Source organism: Trichosurus vulpecula, chromosome 6 (assembly GCF_011100635.1).
Source record: "Trichosurus vulpecula isolate mTriVul1 chromosome 6, mTriVul1.pri, whole genome shotgun sequence".
Lineage (NCBI taxonomy): Eukaryota > Metazoa > Chordata > Mammalia > Diprotodontia > Phalangeridae > Trichosurus > Trichosurus vulpecula.
Window position 1 is genome coordinate 63,771,123 of NC_050578.1, and position 15,873 is coordinate 63,786,995.

General features: G+C 40.7%; 1 protein-coding gene across 1 annotated transcript in view; it reads right to left on the reverse strand.

The window, feature by feature from the left end:
* Positions 1–2,243: 2,243 nt before the first annotated feature.
* The window catches only part of LOC118854622 (biogenesis of lysosome-related organelles complex 1 subunit 2-like), a 36,224-nt gene continuing 22,594 nt past the window's right edge, over positions 2,244–15,873 (reverse strand). Inside the window, exons 3-4 of the mRNA XM_036764951.1 lie at positions 3,424–3,464; positions 2,244–2,622 (exon numbers count right to left, since the gene is read on the reverse strand). Of these exons, the coding sequence (XP_036620846.1) occupies positions 2,244–2,622; positions 3,424–3,464 (420 nt within the window). The remainder of the gene's footprint in view (positions 2,623–3,423; positions 3,465–15,873) is intronic.

Below are 15,873 nucleotides of genomic sequence, written 5' to 3' on the forward strand. Positions count from 1 at the left end.
TCACACCCACATAGGCTTAGCACCTAATAGATAGGGGATTGTGCCTGGGGCTTAGCACCTAATAAGACTCAATCAAAGACACTGAATTAATCAAAGGAAACAAAGCCAAACTCTTCAAGGGCACTTGGTTGAATAAGTACTAAGAGCCCATCTTGATCCCCAATACAAGTCTTGAGACTAGAGTTGAACCAGCCTTGGTTGGTTCAAGATAGGACTTTAATATATAGTATTCCAGGTGTAACTTCATGATTTGCATAATCATTAATCATTACATAAAGCATTTCTATACTATAAACAAACTTCTAAATTTTTCCCCTTTTATCAAGAAGTTTAGCAATACAAGAGGGGATCTCATTTTCTCAGCTGTAGAGTCACTGCCAACAGGGCAGTGAGTCATGGGATGGCTGGAGGGACAAAAAGCTGGGTCAAAAATGTCTGTGTCTACCCTTCCCCTTTGTTCTTAAAGCTAGGCTCTGTTGAGTTCACGTGATGGTTATACTTCAAACCTCCAGAAGATTAGAAATTTTGCTACCAAGCTAAGATATGGCTTTAATATAGCTCAGCAAATTTAGGGGAAACTTACTTTTTAATGTAAGCTAACTTATAAATTTTCCCATTCTAGCTGGGTGTGAATCTAGTTCTTCAAACTCTAAAGATTGGCATGATTCTGGTCCCAGTGATACTTCTCAGGTTTAAGCATTCTAGAAGCTTATACCATACACCAGCAGAGCTGATACAGTCTTATAAAGGTATCCTAATGGCAAATCTCAAACAACTTATCAGACAAAGCCACCTAAGAAATCTTTGCATCTATTATCATAATCATAATGAAATAGAATACAACTAACAAAATATGTAGCAGCTTTTAAACAACTCTTCAACAGCTAATTTATAATCTATTACAATTTGTAACCTCAGTTACAAGAGTGTTGGTGTTACCAAGTGTCACCATTTAAGTATGCACTTAATCTTACATTAGCAGTAGTAGGAAATGCCTATAAGGCTCTTCTTGTTTAAATACACAACTGTTATGGTTTTTTTTTCATATGTTGGCATTTATTATTTAAGTTCAAGAACAGGTTGTGAAAGGGGTGGGTGTGGGAGGGCCTAGGGGAGAGAGAGGGAGGAGACAGGGAGATGAGAGTCTCTCCTCTGTGCTCTAGACGGGGTTGATCCTGATTTCTGAGCCTTGGTCCAGGGCACACAACGAAGCATTGTTTTAACAACCCAGCTAGCAGCTTCGGTGGGGGGGGGTAAGATCCCTCCCCTGCTGCCAGGACCCAGGAGGCTGCCAGGAAAGCACAGGTTCTTTTTATCTGCTTAAACAAGAAAAGCACGGTGAAGGGGTTGACCAGCTTACTTTAATCCAGCATTCACTTAGCATACAGACAACATTCATTTAGTTCAGGGGAAAACGCCAGCATTCAGTTAGCATTCAGTTAGTTCAGGGGAGCATACAGACAAGCATCAAGAGACGGACCAAATACAGATTCATTGACTTACTTCAGGGGAAAAAACCAGCACCCTGAGGTTCAAAACATTCATTTAGTTCGGGGGAAAAACAAACCAGCACCCCCAACCTCAAAACCAAAATACAAACAAATTACAAATATCAACAGACAGACCCAATACAATTCATAGTTACCAGCATGTGGGCTCAGCCCGAGAGCAAGGGCTGGCCCAGAGTCACGCTTGCTTGCCGCTGCTTCCCACACCAACCGGAAGAGGAGAGAGGGCTTCAAGCTGTCCTCTCCCCTCTTATAGAGTTTTTGACATCGTCAAGCGTGGCCTGAATGACCAGGGCTGATTGGTTCTTGACTTGGCCCTCCCCCTAGCGTAGACCGGGTTCTGGAGCTAACACCTCCCCTCAGCCAGCCCCATGACTCATCACACAGGAAATTCTGATTCCTGGTATGGTCACTGGACTTCCTGCCCCGGGAGAGCAAGCCACAGAGTCCAGAGGCTCAATGAGGTAAGCTGAGTCACTCAAAGAAAACAAAGGCCATTCCGGTTACAAGCATGTGATAAGATGAGGTTGGGGGGGTACAGGTTTAGGAAAACATGGGAGGGGGTGGGAGTGGCCAGAGGTACACATCCAACCAGAGGTGGGGGCTGGGATTCTCCTTGGATCAGCAGCACCGCTTCTTTTTAGGAATTGAAGCATAGTGATAAGTTCCGTCCCACTATATTCAGCTCTTATAAAACATTCTTGTAGTTAAAAATCTTTGTGCTAAAGAATTCTTTCACGGCCTCTCTGACTTCATGTACTTTGCTTCTAGTTTCTGTGAATATGCATCCAACTTGTAAGCTGCCTGCTCAAGAGCTGCTGCTTGCTCCTCAATTAAAGCGATTTGATCCAGATAAGGCTGAAGTGCTGCATATTTCTGGTTCAAGTTCTTTAGGTTTCTACTTATGTTCACAGCAATATCTTTCATTTCTAGATACTTCAAGCTAGTCAGTTTGTTCATATTTTCCGGAATTTTATAGTTGTCACTGGTACCTGTCAGCTCGCCCGTCAGGTACGTGGCCATTTTGGAGAACACGTCCTGGCTCAGCCCCGTGATGTCCGCCTCAGCGGGCTCCGTGGCCTCCTCGGCCGTCTCCACCACGGCATCGTCTAGGCTGTGGAAGGGAGGAAGGAGAACGGTTGGAGGGAAGGATGGGTTGGGGAAGAAGGGGAAAAGGGAGGGGGAGGGAGGGGAAGGGAGAGGGGCAGGAGTGGAGGGGAAGGGAAAAAAGGGCACAGCCGTTATTGTTAAGTTGGTTAAGTTAGAGTGTTGTACCTGAGTCTTCCTGAGTTCAAATCCAGCCTCAGACACTTACTAGCTGTGTAACCCTAGGCAAATCATTTAACTCAGTTTCATCTATAAAATGAGCTGGCGAAAGAAATGGTGAAACACTCCGGTATCTTTGCTAAGAAAACTCCAAATGGGGTCACAAAGAGTCAGACACCACTGAAACGAATGAACAGCAATAATTGTTAGGTAAGCTCAAAGTACGCTGGGTTAAATATTTTAACCCACCATTAAAATCTCTTGCTCCACACATTCTAGGTGGAGGGCTAGTAATGTAGTAGGATTTTTGGCCTAGGCAAAAAACTCTAAGGAGTCTGGTCTCTCTCTGACAAGGCAAGGTCACCCTCCCTCAAACTGAAGTTCTTGGGTTTGCATCTGGCCACAAGTTATCTTTTCTTTCAGAAATGTGAAAAGCTCTTCTCTCATCCTTAGTGTAAGTAATTTTTAATTGACCAAAAAAAGCAAGACATATATAGAGTTCTTCTTGATGAATGAAGGAGCCAAGAATATATCAATACTTTCCCTCCAATAGCCTTTCCACCCGTCCCCTTTCTCATTATGCATTTTTTAACGTGCATAGAAGTCTCTCTGAAAAGTCTGCCAAAGGCAAAAGATTCTGAATTCTTACCTACTTTTTTCACAGAGGTTGGTGCAGGGGCTCAGACAGAACTTTCATTTCACATATTGAGGCGTGTAAAGTGGGATAACTTTGTTGCCTAGGAACAAAAGTCATGTATTATCAGTTGTACAAAATCTCACTTATGTGTGAAAGGTCCTCTAGAGCAGAGATATCGAATTTGCTGCCCACAAAATTCTTGAGTGTGGCCCAAACCAAATTAAAACAGAATTGGGAAACTTTAAACAAAATAAATACAAACGTAATAAAACAGATAATGTTAATTTGTGGTTTTCTAAGTCAATATGCAGACTACAAGGATCCATTTCTATTTGAGTTTGACACCACTGGTCAAGAGGATCTATCTATACTGTATGATGTTTTATCTTTACCTTCAGCAAGGTATATAACTTGTATAAGTCTTTCATGACCTAGCATTTTGTATATGTTTTATATTCCATGTTTCTCTCTTCTCTCTCTCTCCCTTTCTCCCTGTCCCTTTCCTTCTCTGTCTCTCTCTTTTCTCCTTTCTCTTTTTCCTTACTTTTTCTTTCTCTCTTCTCTCTGTCTCTGACTTTTCTCCATCTTTTTCCTTTCTCTCTCTATTTCTCTTTTCTCTCTGTCTTTACCTCCTTCTTTTGTCTCTCCTTTCTCTCTTCTGTTTCTCTGTCTCTGTCTCTCTCTCTTTCTCTCCCTCCCTCTCTCTCCTTTCTCACTGTCTCTCTTTTCTTTGTCTCTGTCTCCCACTCTCTGTCTATATCTTTTTCTCTCTGTATACACAGGGCCAGAAGTAAACTCAAAGGCCTGCACATAAAACCTACTGCTACATGAAAATACTACCTCTTTGGGCTTTACCTTTTTTTTTGGTCCCTCTTAACATTATTATCACATTTTATTATTATTATCACTCACACAAAGCATATGAGTATAAAATTGTCATTCATACAAAGTTCAAGAAAAATGAAGAAAAGAGAGGTCAGAGAGCAAATTTTTGATCAGCCAAGATTCCCGTTTACTAGCTCCAAACATATGCTATTTCTCTTTAATTAGCCTTATCCTTACTGAATCCAGAAACTTGCAGCCACAAGAGGATGCTGTGAATCCTCTGGTGATCAGAGAGTTCAGCATTAGATAGGCCACACTCCCATTTAAGCAGCAAAATTACTTAGGAGTGATTTGAAAGTGTAATGGCTGCTCACTGTATAGTGATTTTAGGTTATGGGGTGGGGGAGAGAGGGAGGAATGGGAGGAGAAAGAGGGAGAGAGGAAGACAGAGAGAGAGAGAGAGAGAGAGAGAGACAGACAGACAGACAGACAGACAGATATAGCATACTTTGGTCAGCATTCAGACATCGTCAGGTCTTTCTCTGGAGGTGGACAGCATTTTTCAATGAGTCCTTTGCAGTTATCTTGGATCACTGCATTGCTGAGAATAGCTAAGTTACTCATAGCTGAACATCACACAATATTGTTGTTACTATGTACAATGTTCTCCTGGTTCTGTTCACTTCACTTTGCATTAGTTCATGTAAGTCTTTCCAGGTTTTTCTGAAAGCAATTTATTCATCATTTCTTATAGAACAACAGTATTTCATTGCAATCATATACCACAACTTGTTCAGCCATTCCCTGATTCTTTGCCACAACAAATAGAGCTGCTACAAACATTTTTTTTGGTATAAATAGGCCCTTTTCCTTTTTCTGTGATCTCTTTAGGACACAGACCTAGTGCTGGTATTGCTGGATCAAAGGGCATGCACAGTTTTATGGACCTTTGGGCTCAGTTCTAAGTTGTTCTCCAGAATGGTTGGATCAATTCACAATTTCACCAACAGTGTATTAGTGTCCCACTTTTCCCACATCCCCTCCAACATTTATCATTTTCCTTTTTGGTCATATTAGACCATCTGACAGGTGGGAAGTGGTATCTCAAAGAGCTGTTTTGATGTGCATTTGTTTAATCAATAATAATTTAGAGCATTTTTTTCATATGACTATAGATAAGCCTTGATTTTTTTGTCTGAAAACTACCTGTTCATATGCTTTGACCATTTATCGATTGGGGAAGGACTTGTATTCTTACACATTTGACTCAGTTCTCTATACATTGCATGCTGTCTTTTACATTAGAATGTGAGGCCTCAGAATCCTTACTCTGGGGCTTTCTGACCAAGGGAGCCTGCTGCTCTTGCTGCCTTGACAGCTACATGCATCTGCCTCTTGTTGTACTGAGAGGCCAGCCTATATTGTCTTGTATTGGTATGGAATTTGTTGGCAGCTCCCTCCTCCCACGGCCCATAGGCTTCTGCCTGACTTTTTTTGTTTGGCATGTCTGGATTGGAAGAAGTCCCTTACTGTAGTTTCTTTCTGGATATCCTAATCATTATTTAATCTGGTTTGAACTTGACGATTTTGCTAGAATAGCTATGTGAGCTAGGCTCCCAGTGCTTTCACTTAGGCTCCATCTTTTCCAGAAGTCTTACCAGCTAAGTATTTATGATGATAGAATATAAAACTGGAAGAAACCTGAGATTTCTCCAATCCCCTCTTCTTACAAATGTGGAATCTGACCTGAGGCAACTTCTATAAGGTAACAACACTATTTGGTTGAAATGCAAAGATTTGAACCAGGTCCTTTGATTCAAAATCTAGTGTTGTTTCTACCACAGAGCTAACATGTTCCTGTGCTTGCCTAGCATAGACCTGCCCTCTCTGAATGTGCAGCCTTTAGAACCTTGGGTTGCCTCTGCACAGGTTGCTCCAACAGAGAGCCACTTGTTAAATTTTTAGTCTGAGCATGAACACCTCAGAAATCAGCAAATGCTACAAATCAGGTCTTTGCTTGTTTTGTTGATTGTCTGGACTTAAGAAAGGAATAGAGAAAATGTTAATAATGCAGATTAAATTTAAAAGTGTGCAGCATACATTCCCCACCAGCCAGTTGTTAAATATTTCTTGGTACACCTCTCCTTTGGCATCACATTGAAGCACTGGAATAGGGATTAAAAACATTTTATTGATGCCTTTTGCTTTTAAATCCCATTCATTTCTGAATGTGTGCCTTCCCTCTCCATCAGGCTTTCCCTTGTAACAGACTAGTCCAATAAAAACAACCAACACAGGTAGTATTTCTCACCCATACTGATTGAATTTTTCAGTGAAAGGAAGACAGAACATTTTCTCATCCCTTCTGGGTCCAAGCTAGGCTATTAAAATTATTTAATGTTCAGTTTCATTTTATTAGTCTTTGCTGGTTTTGCTTCACAGTGAATCTCTACAAATAAAAGTAGTCACTGGAGGAGAACTCTAAAAATGATGATTACAAGAGTTGGCTTTATATGGTACTTTATGGTTTGTGGAGTACTTTACATAAGTTTCTTTATTTGATTTTCTCAACAAGCCCTGAGGTAGGTAAAGCAGGAATTATGATTATCATTTTGTATCATCCTTATTTTATAGATGAGGAAATGATAATTAGGGGTTTGTAGGGCCTGCCCAAAGTCCTACAAATAACCTAGGTAATTACAAGGTTAATAGGAATTGAAGCAACCATAAAGTTAGAGAGAAAACCTGTGAAGAATTAGTGCCAGACAGCCAGATTTCAAAATCCCAAACTCCCAAATTCAGGAGGGGAGGGGAATGTTTAACATAGTCCAAATAGCATCTTATGAAGTGCCCCAACCAGATGATTAGCCTCTGTTTTCACTTCTTTACTGGTTTCTCCCTGAATGCCCTAGTAAGGATCATTTGCTTATGCAAATGTTTACCGAAGCAGAGGAAACTTGGGATTTACGTTGCCATTGGCACTGGAAAGGTACTTATACCAATCTTTAATCCCTTAGAGGTTTTTCCAAGAATGGGATTCGTAGCATCATAGATTTGGAGATTAGAGGGCATTGAGGCTCTTCCTGTCATTACCATAGATGATGAAACCAAGGAATGTAGAGTTTAAGTGAATTGCCTAAGGCCACATAGCTAGTAAATATTTGTGGAAAGATTCAAAATCCTAAAATTAGATTCTGGGATTCCAAATAAACTGGATTCCAAGTCCAGAACACTCTTCATCATGTTACCTAGCTGTCTATAGGAGAGTCAGAGAAACCAACCACTATGACTGAACTGTTGTGGTATCAATATGCTTTGGTGATTGCTGGTGGTTGTGACAATCTAATCTCAAGGGTCAGATGATATTAAGCCAAGGACTTGAAAACTAAATCTGGCCCCCAGGCTACAAGTATAGGTTACATTTAAGTTGGAAGCACACTCAAATGAGAAATCGCTGAGAGTACTGAAGAGGCCACTGATTTGGCCAAAAGGCTTGTGGTGTTACTTGGCCCAGTAAATGACCGGTTTCTTCATTTATTAGAAAGGGGATCATATAACTTTGCCAAGAGTACATGGTAGGAGCCGAAAGACTATTTCTAGAATGTAATAATTTGATTATATGAAAAAATGATCTTGAATTTAAAGTGTAATGTTACCCATCCCTATCATTTTTCTTTTTTTTCTCCCCATGATCTTTTTATTAAATATTTTTAGTTTTCAGCATTGATTTTCACAAGAGTTTGAATAACAAATTTTCTCCCCATTTCTACCCTCACCCCACTCCAAGATAGCATATATTTTGATTGCCTTGTTCCCCAGTCAGCCCTCCCTTCTGTCACCCCACTCCCCCCATCCCCTTTTCTCTTACTTGCTTGTAGGGCAAGATAGATTTCTATGTCCCATTGCCTGTATATCTTATTTACTAGTTGCATGCGAACACTTTTTTTTTTGAACATCTGCTTTTAAAACTTTGAGTTCCAAATTCTCTCCCCTCTTCCCTTCCCACCCACCCTCCCTAAGAAGGCAAGCAATTCAACATAGGCCACATGTGTATCATTATGTAAAACCCTTGTACAATACTCATGTTGTGAAAGACTAACTATATTTTGCTCCTTCCTATCCTATCCCCCTTTTTTCAGTTTTCTCCCTTGACCCTGTCCCTTTCCAAAAGTGTTTGCTTTTGATTACCCATTCCCCCATCTGCCATCCCTTCTATCGTCCCCCCTTTTTTATCTCCTTCCTCCTTCTTTCCTGTGGGGTAAGATACCCAATTGAGTGTGTATGTTATTCCCTCCTCAGGTCAAATCTGATGAGAGCAAGATTCACTCATTCCCCCTCAATTGCCCCCTCTTCCCTTCCTATAGAACTGCTTTTTCTTGCCACTTTTATAGGAGATAATTTACCCCATTCTGTCTCTCCCTTTCTCCCTCTCTCAATATATTCCTCTCTCATCCCTTAATTTGATTTTATTTTTTTAGATATCCCTTCATATTCAACTCACCCTGTGCCCTCTGTCTGTCTATCAGTCTATCTATCTATCTGTCTAACTATCTATCTATGTACGTTCCCTTCAGCTACTCTAATACTAAGGTCTCATGAATTATACACATCATTTTTCCATGTAGGAATGTAAACAAAACAGTTCAACTTTAGTAAGTCCCTTATGATTTCTCTTTCTTGTTTACCTTTTCATGCTTCTCTTGATTCTTGTGGTTGAAAGTCAAATTTTCTATTCAGCTCTGGTCTTTTCACTGAGAAAACTTGAAAGTCCTCTATTTTATTGAAAATCCATATCCTGCCTTGGAGCATGATACTCAGTTTTGCTGGGTAGGTGATTCTTGGTTTTAATCCCAGCTCCATTAAACTCCAGAATATCATATTCCAAGCCCTTTGATCCCTTAATGTAGAAGCTGCTAGATCTTGTATCCTAGATGATATCTAGGCTCTTTTTTTGATCATGGCTTTCAGGTAGTCCAGTCATTTTAAAATTATCTCTCCTGGATCTATTTTCCAAGTCAATGTTTTTTCCAGTGAGATATTTCACATTGTCTTCCATTTTTTCATTCCTTTGGTTCTGTTTTATAATATCTTGATTTCTCATAAAGTCACTAGCTTCCACTTACTCCAGTCTAATTTTTAAGGTAGTATTTTCTTCAGTGGTCTTTTGGACCTCCTTTTCCAGTTGGCTAATTCTGCCTTTCAAGGCATTCTTCTCCACATTAGCTTTTTGGAGCTCTTTTGCCATTTGAGTTAGTCTGTTTTTTAAAGTGTTAACTTTATTCAGTATTTTTTGGGGTGTCCTTTAGCCAGTCATTGACTTGTTTTCATGGTTTTCTCACATCACTGTCTTTTCTCTTCCCAATTTTTCCTCTACTTCTCTAACTTGCTCTTCCACATCCTTTTTGAGCTCTTCTACGGCCTGAGATCAGTTCATGTTTTTCTTGGAGGCTTTTGATGTAGGCTCTTTGACTTTATTGACTTCTTCTGGCTGTATGTTTTGGTCTTCTTTGTCACCAAAGAAAGATTCCAAAGTCTGAGACTGAATCTGAGTCCATTTTGACTGCCTGGCCATGTTCCCAGCCAACTACTTGACCCTTGAGTTTTTCAGTGGGGTATGACTGCTTGTAGAGTATACAGTACTTTGTCCCAGGCTTGAGGGGCTGTACTGTTGTTCTCAGAGTTTTTCTACACAGCAAGCTCTGCCACACCAGCGCTCCTCCTCCCCTAAGAACCACCTACCTGGACCACGACTCAGGTCTTAAGCAGGCTCTGCACTCCTGCTCTGATCTGCCACTTAATTCCTCCCACCAGGTGGGCCTGGGGCCTGAAGCAATGCAGCTGTAGTTCTGTAGTTGCACCAGCTCCGCTGCCCCCAGGGTGGTGGTCGAAGCACCAACTCCTTTCACTCTGTCCTCGAAGTTTTTACCCACTAACCTTCTTTGTTGTCTTTGGTGTTTGTGGGTTGAGAAGTCTGCTAACTGCCACAGCTCACTGATTCAGGGTGCTAGGGCCTGTTCTGCCTGACTCCTAGTCTGGTTCGTCTGGGCGCAGCCCACACTGGGCTCTGCTCCGCTCCGCTCCCAGCATGATGTGATAGATCTTACCCAGTGACCATCCAGGCTGTCCTGGGCTGGAGCTCTGCTTCCCTCTGCTATTTTGTGGGTTCTGCAGTTCTAGAATTTGTTCACGGCCATTTTCATAGGTGTTTGGAGGGTCCTGGGGGAGAGCTTTAGGCAAGTCTCTGCTTTCCAGCTGCCATCTTGGTTCCACCCCCCATCCCTATTATTTTTCAACAAAACTCAATTTTAAATTATATTAATATCATCTGTGTTTTTCCTCCCTGTTGACTTGAAGTGGGAAAATAAATCTGAACACTAGTAAAAATAATTTAATGTGCAATAAATAATGAAAGAACAAAATCAGAGATCATAGTATTTGTAGTCTCTTTGGTTTGCAGGAATAACATAAGGCTAAGAGATGTACATATAAGGGAATATGCTTTGCAAGGTAAGTACGTACTACCCAAGAGCAAGAAAAGTGAGTACTAGGGTATTTGTGTCTCTGCAAAATAAAATGCATTTGTTCTGAAGTAATATGGGAGACTAGTGAAGGGAGGTGGGGAGAGAATGGAGAAGGTGGAGGAGAAGAAGAGATTGTAGGAGAGAGGTGGAAACCTAAGGGTAAGAAGAGAAAATGGAAGGCTTTTTCCTTCATGTGGGGTCAGTGAGTATGTTGAAATCTTGAGGGATTCAAGGTGGCATGGCCTGAGGAATTGAGGACTGAGTGGATGTATGGTCAAGCCATGAGGAATGGGGGGACATTGGAAAAAAGGACAGAAAGAGAATGCTACTTGTTTCACCCAACCAGGGAGCAGCCAGGGAGCATTGGGATATGCCAGAGCTTCTGTGAGAACCTCTCCAAGAGAAATACTTATAGTTAGGCCTGTAAGTGACTCTGGAGGGGGGTGAGGGGGGGGATACACACACACACACACACATGCACACACATGAATATGCACATACACACCTATATGTGTATATGTATATGTAAATCCACATATATGTATGTATATACACAAATATATGTATACACACAAAATGTGCTTATGCACCTCTGTTTTTGTTTGGAAACTGGCTTCTCCCCAAGTTGTCAAGGCAAGGCGAAAAGCATTTATCAAGCCCTCATTATGTGCTGGGTGTTGTGCTAAGTGCTAGGGATAAAAATACAAGAAAAAAAACATAGTCCTTGCCCTCAAGGAGGTTACACTCGAGAGCACACAGAAAAGTAGCTGAAAAGCAGGGAAGGTTAGTGGGGATATCCTCCCTGGGGCATAGGGTTGAAGTCTGGAAGATCAGAGGAAAAGTTGGGGGAGGGGCATGGAAAGAAAGATGGCTGGTTTGGGCCTCTCCTCAAATTGGAGAGCCTGGAACGAAACCAGTACCTGGGAATGGTTTTGACTTCCAACTGCTGAGGGAGACACATGACTCCTGCATAATGGGAGAATGCTGTACATGGTGCTTCATACCTGTGAAAGGGATATAGTAGGTTGATTCCAGACATACTTTGGAGGTCCGTGTTTGACAGAGGACATTTCAAGCAGGTGGTGGAGAGAGAGACAAAGACTTAGAAATGGCAGACATGCGTGGGAAGCTGACCCTATCACATCCTTGGGTCTGTTAAAAAAAACTCTAGAGACTGCTAAGAACAGACCTCTTCTGGGTGAAATTGCTCTCTCCAGGTTTGAGCTGAGATCTCATTTCCTTCACTCTTGTATATTCTTCAGTACTTTCTAATCTGGATAGAATATCAAAGATTTCTATTTGCTCTTTTGTTTGGCTAGGTAGATTTACTTCATATTTGCTATTTGTGATGGGCTTTTGGAGGAAATGTGCTAAGCTGGCAAGGATAGGCAAAGGGATATCTTCTCCCTTCAGTCATCAGGGAAGTGGTTTCTCTTCTGAATCCATTATCCTCTGGATTACAAATATTTAATGAGAGCAAATAGATATAATACCTGTCTTGGACACTGGAGGAAATAGCTCCCAGCCTAGACAGTGTTTCTGATCTACCTGCCTCTCTCCTTCTAAATAACCCCTTTCCAACAGTTCATGTGCTATTGGTGTGCCCTTGGTTCTTATTTGTTCAAGGTAGACCTCAGATCCACCTTTGGAACATGTCTATATAGTTAGACAACCCATTTGAACATAGTGAACATATATCACACACATGTGTGTATGCATATACATGTGTGTCTATGGGTATATATGTATATATATTGTGCTTTTTTATTTTTGTAACTCCATATTCAGGAGGCTTCGTGGTCTCAGATGCGATGCCATACCTATACCAGGAGATATGACTCCTGATTGCTTGAGAGACTTATGAGAGAGACAGAAGTGGAGAAAAGGAGGAGAGACTGGGTAAGAATAAGAAAGATATAGACTTTGAATGGTGAATGGCTGACCTCCAGAGCTGAAGGCATGTGGGAGAAATTAGATGCTCCAACATGTCCCTTGATTCTTAGCACCCCACAGACTTTGAAAAGTGGCTTTTATCCTGATCCCCTTAGGTGTCATTTTAGATTTCAACTATTTGATGCATAATATAAAGATATAATGTCATATCTGGTACCCCACTCCCTGAAGACAGGAGAGTAAAGGAGTGATTGCCAAGTCATCGTGATCCTCAAAGGTGGAATTCTAGTTTTCTAGGATGTGAAGTGGGGCATTCCAGAGCTACTTATAAATCCTTAGTATTCTACATTACATTTTAATAAATTTTTCTTTTGAAATATTGTGAGTTGTGTGCTTGCAATTTATCTCAGTATATTGGGTAGGGCTGGGGGGGCAGGGAGAGAAGTGATTCAGGGGAAAAGAGCTCTCAATTTGGAATGGCAAAACCTGAGCTGGAATATCAACTTTCCATCTGTGTCTCATGTGACCTTGGCCAAACTACTTCCTCCATTTTCTTCATCTGTAAAAAGGGGAGGGGGGTTGGGAGAGATGATCTTGAAGATCACTTTAAGCTCTTTGTCTAAGGTCCTATGATTTTTCCTTTGATTCCTTGTTTGTAAACTATTTACTAGGTGCCTGAAATAATCCGCTATGTTGTTTCCTTTGTCCTTTGTGCCATGAGCATCTCTGCAACAAAGGTTACAAGTGCTGATGGTGGATATTACAGGTTTTGTGTATATTGGTGAAACATCCTGAGATGGAAACTTTAACACTGTCAGGAAGGCTATAATTAATTTTAAAGTTGAGAAAATAGTTGAGTGGGAGGTTCATATTTTTATGGCTCAAATTTTCCAGTTGACTTACTTTCATGTGCTTTCTTCAGAGTTTTCTTGGGATTGCTGAGAATCAGTTCACTGGGTAATATCATTTCAAGGTGAATGGTGTGCAAAAAGTGAAGTTTCTTTGGTGTGCCACACTTAGGGCACAGTGTTCCCTGAATCCTGATAACTTATACTCTTACAAAAACTTGAACAAGGGAAGTCCAGCAAGCAGCTATTTCTTTCTTTCTTTTTTTAGGTGAGGAAATTGGGGTTAAGTGACTTCCCCAGGGTCACACAGCTAGTAAGTGTCAAGTATCTGAGGCTGGGTTTTGAACTCAGGCCCTCCTGACTCCACGGCTGGTGCTCTATCAACTGTGCCATCTAGCTGCCCCAAACAACTGTTTATTTACTCCTATGTGGCTTCTATGGTAGACTCTTTCCCCATTTTGAGAATAAAAATTAAGAATATTTTCCTCCTCACTTTCCACTGACTTCCAGCCCCACCTCTGACTGCCAGTCATGGCATTTTGGGCTAAGGACATCAGTCAGATTCATAGTCAGAAGTAGTTTGTTGTTCAGTCATTTCAGTCATGTCCAACTCTTCTTGGGGTTTTCTTGGCAAAGATACTGGATTGGTTTGTCATTTTATTCTGCAGCTCATTTTACAGATGAGGAAACTGAGGCAAACAGAGTTAAATGACTTGCCCAGGGCCACATAGCTAGTAAGTGTCTGAGTTGAGATTTGAACTCAGGAAGAGGAGTCTTTCTGACTCCAGGCCTTGTACTCTATCAACTATGCCACCTAGCCATCCAAGCAGAGGAATACAAAACAATAAAACCAAAACTTTAGCTACATTTCAATTCCTCCATCAGGAAATGATATTTTAACATAATGAGGAATATGCTTTGACCTCATCAGAGGATATAAAGGGCTCAAAGGAAAATCTAATAGCCAGTGATTGGCTAGGGAGGGGAGAGTAAGCCAGGTTTACTGCTTTTTCTCTCTCTTATTTTACTTATCCTCCCTTCACTTCTACCTAACTACTGTCTTCTCTCTTCTTTTTTTTTAAATTATAAATACCTTGCATCGTTATGACAAATAAATTTCTAAATATATCTCTCCCCCTCCCTGACTATTGCTAGTAATAAAGATTTAAAAAGAAAATGAAAAAAAAACATTTCAGCAAAAGCAGTACACTGACAATGTTGAACTATATCTGTATCTACATACACACATACATATATTGTTATTATATATTATACAAAAATATATACACACATACATATATAACACATATTTTTATATCTTACAAAAACTTTTCCCCAATCAACCATTTCCCCATCCAATTTGCATTGATTTTGTTCATGAAAAAGCTTTCTAAGTTCATGCTATATATAACCACATATATAATACAACATACACAAATACCTACATTGTATAGATAAATATATAATATCCTATACTATGGTAGCCTATCTCTTCAATGAAAGGAAGGAAATTCATTTCATTCTTTTCTTCCTTTCTTTTTCTATTTTTATTTTTCTCCTTCCTTCCTTTCTTCCCTCCCTCTTTCCTTCCTTCCTTCCTTCCTTCCTTCCTTCCTTCCTTTCTTCCTTCCTTCCTTCCTCCTTTCTTTCTCTTTCTTTCTTTCCTTCCTTCCTTCTTTCTTTTTTCTTTCTTTCTTTCTTTCTTTCTTCCTTTCTTTCTTTCTTTCTTTCTTCTGTCCTTCCTTTATCTCTCCTTTCTTTTTATTTTCTTCCTTCCTTCCTTCCTTCCTTCCTTCCTTCCTTCCTTCCTTCCTTCCTTCTTTCCTTCCTTCCTTCCCTCCCTCCCTGCCTCCTTCCTTCCCCCCCCTTTCTTTCCTATAGTCTGGTTTCTTACAATGGTCTTCATTCTGGTCTTACTCATGGGCACATACTCTTTGATCCAGTGACATTGGCTTCTTGGCTGTTCCATGAATAAGATACGTCTAGCCATTCTCTGGTTGCCCCCCATGCCTGGAATACTCTCCCTCCTCCACTCTGACCACTGACCTCCCTGGTTTCCATTAAGTCCCAACCAAAATTCCACCTTCTACAGGCAAGCCTTCCTCAACCCCTCTTAATTCCAGTGCCTTCCCTCTGTTAATCATTTCCCATCTATCTTGTATATAGCTAGCTTTGTATATACTTATTTGTAGGTTGCCTTCCTCATTAGGGGGTAACCTCCAGATTAATCTCCTTCACCTAACATAAAAGGATAAACACTGAAGTAAAAGGATTGAACCCTGTCTTCATGGACCCCTTTAGTAGTCTAGTGAAGCCTATAGATATGTTCTCAGAATAATTAAAAAAAACTTAATTGAAAGAAATGCTAAATTTGA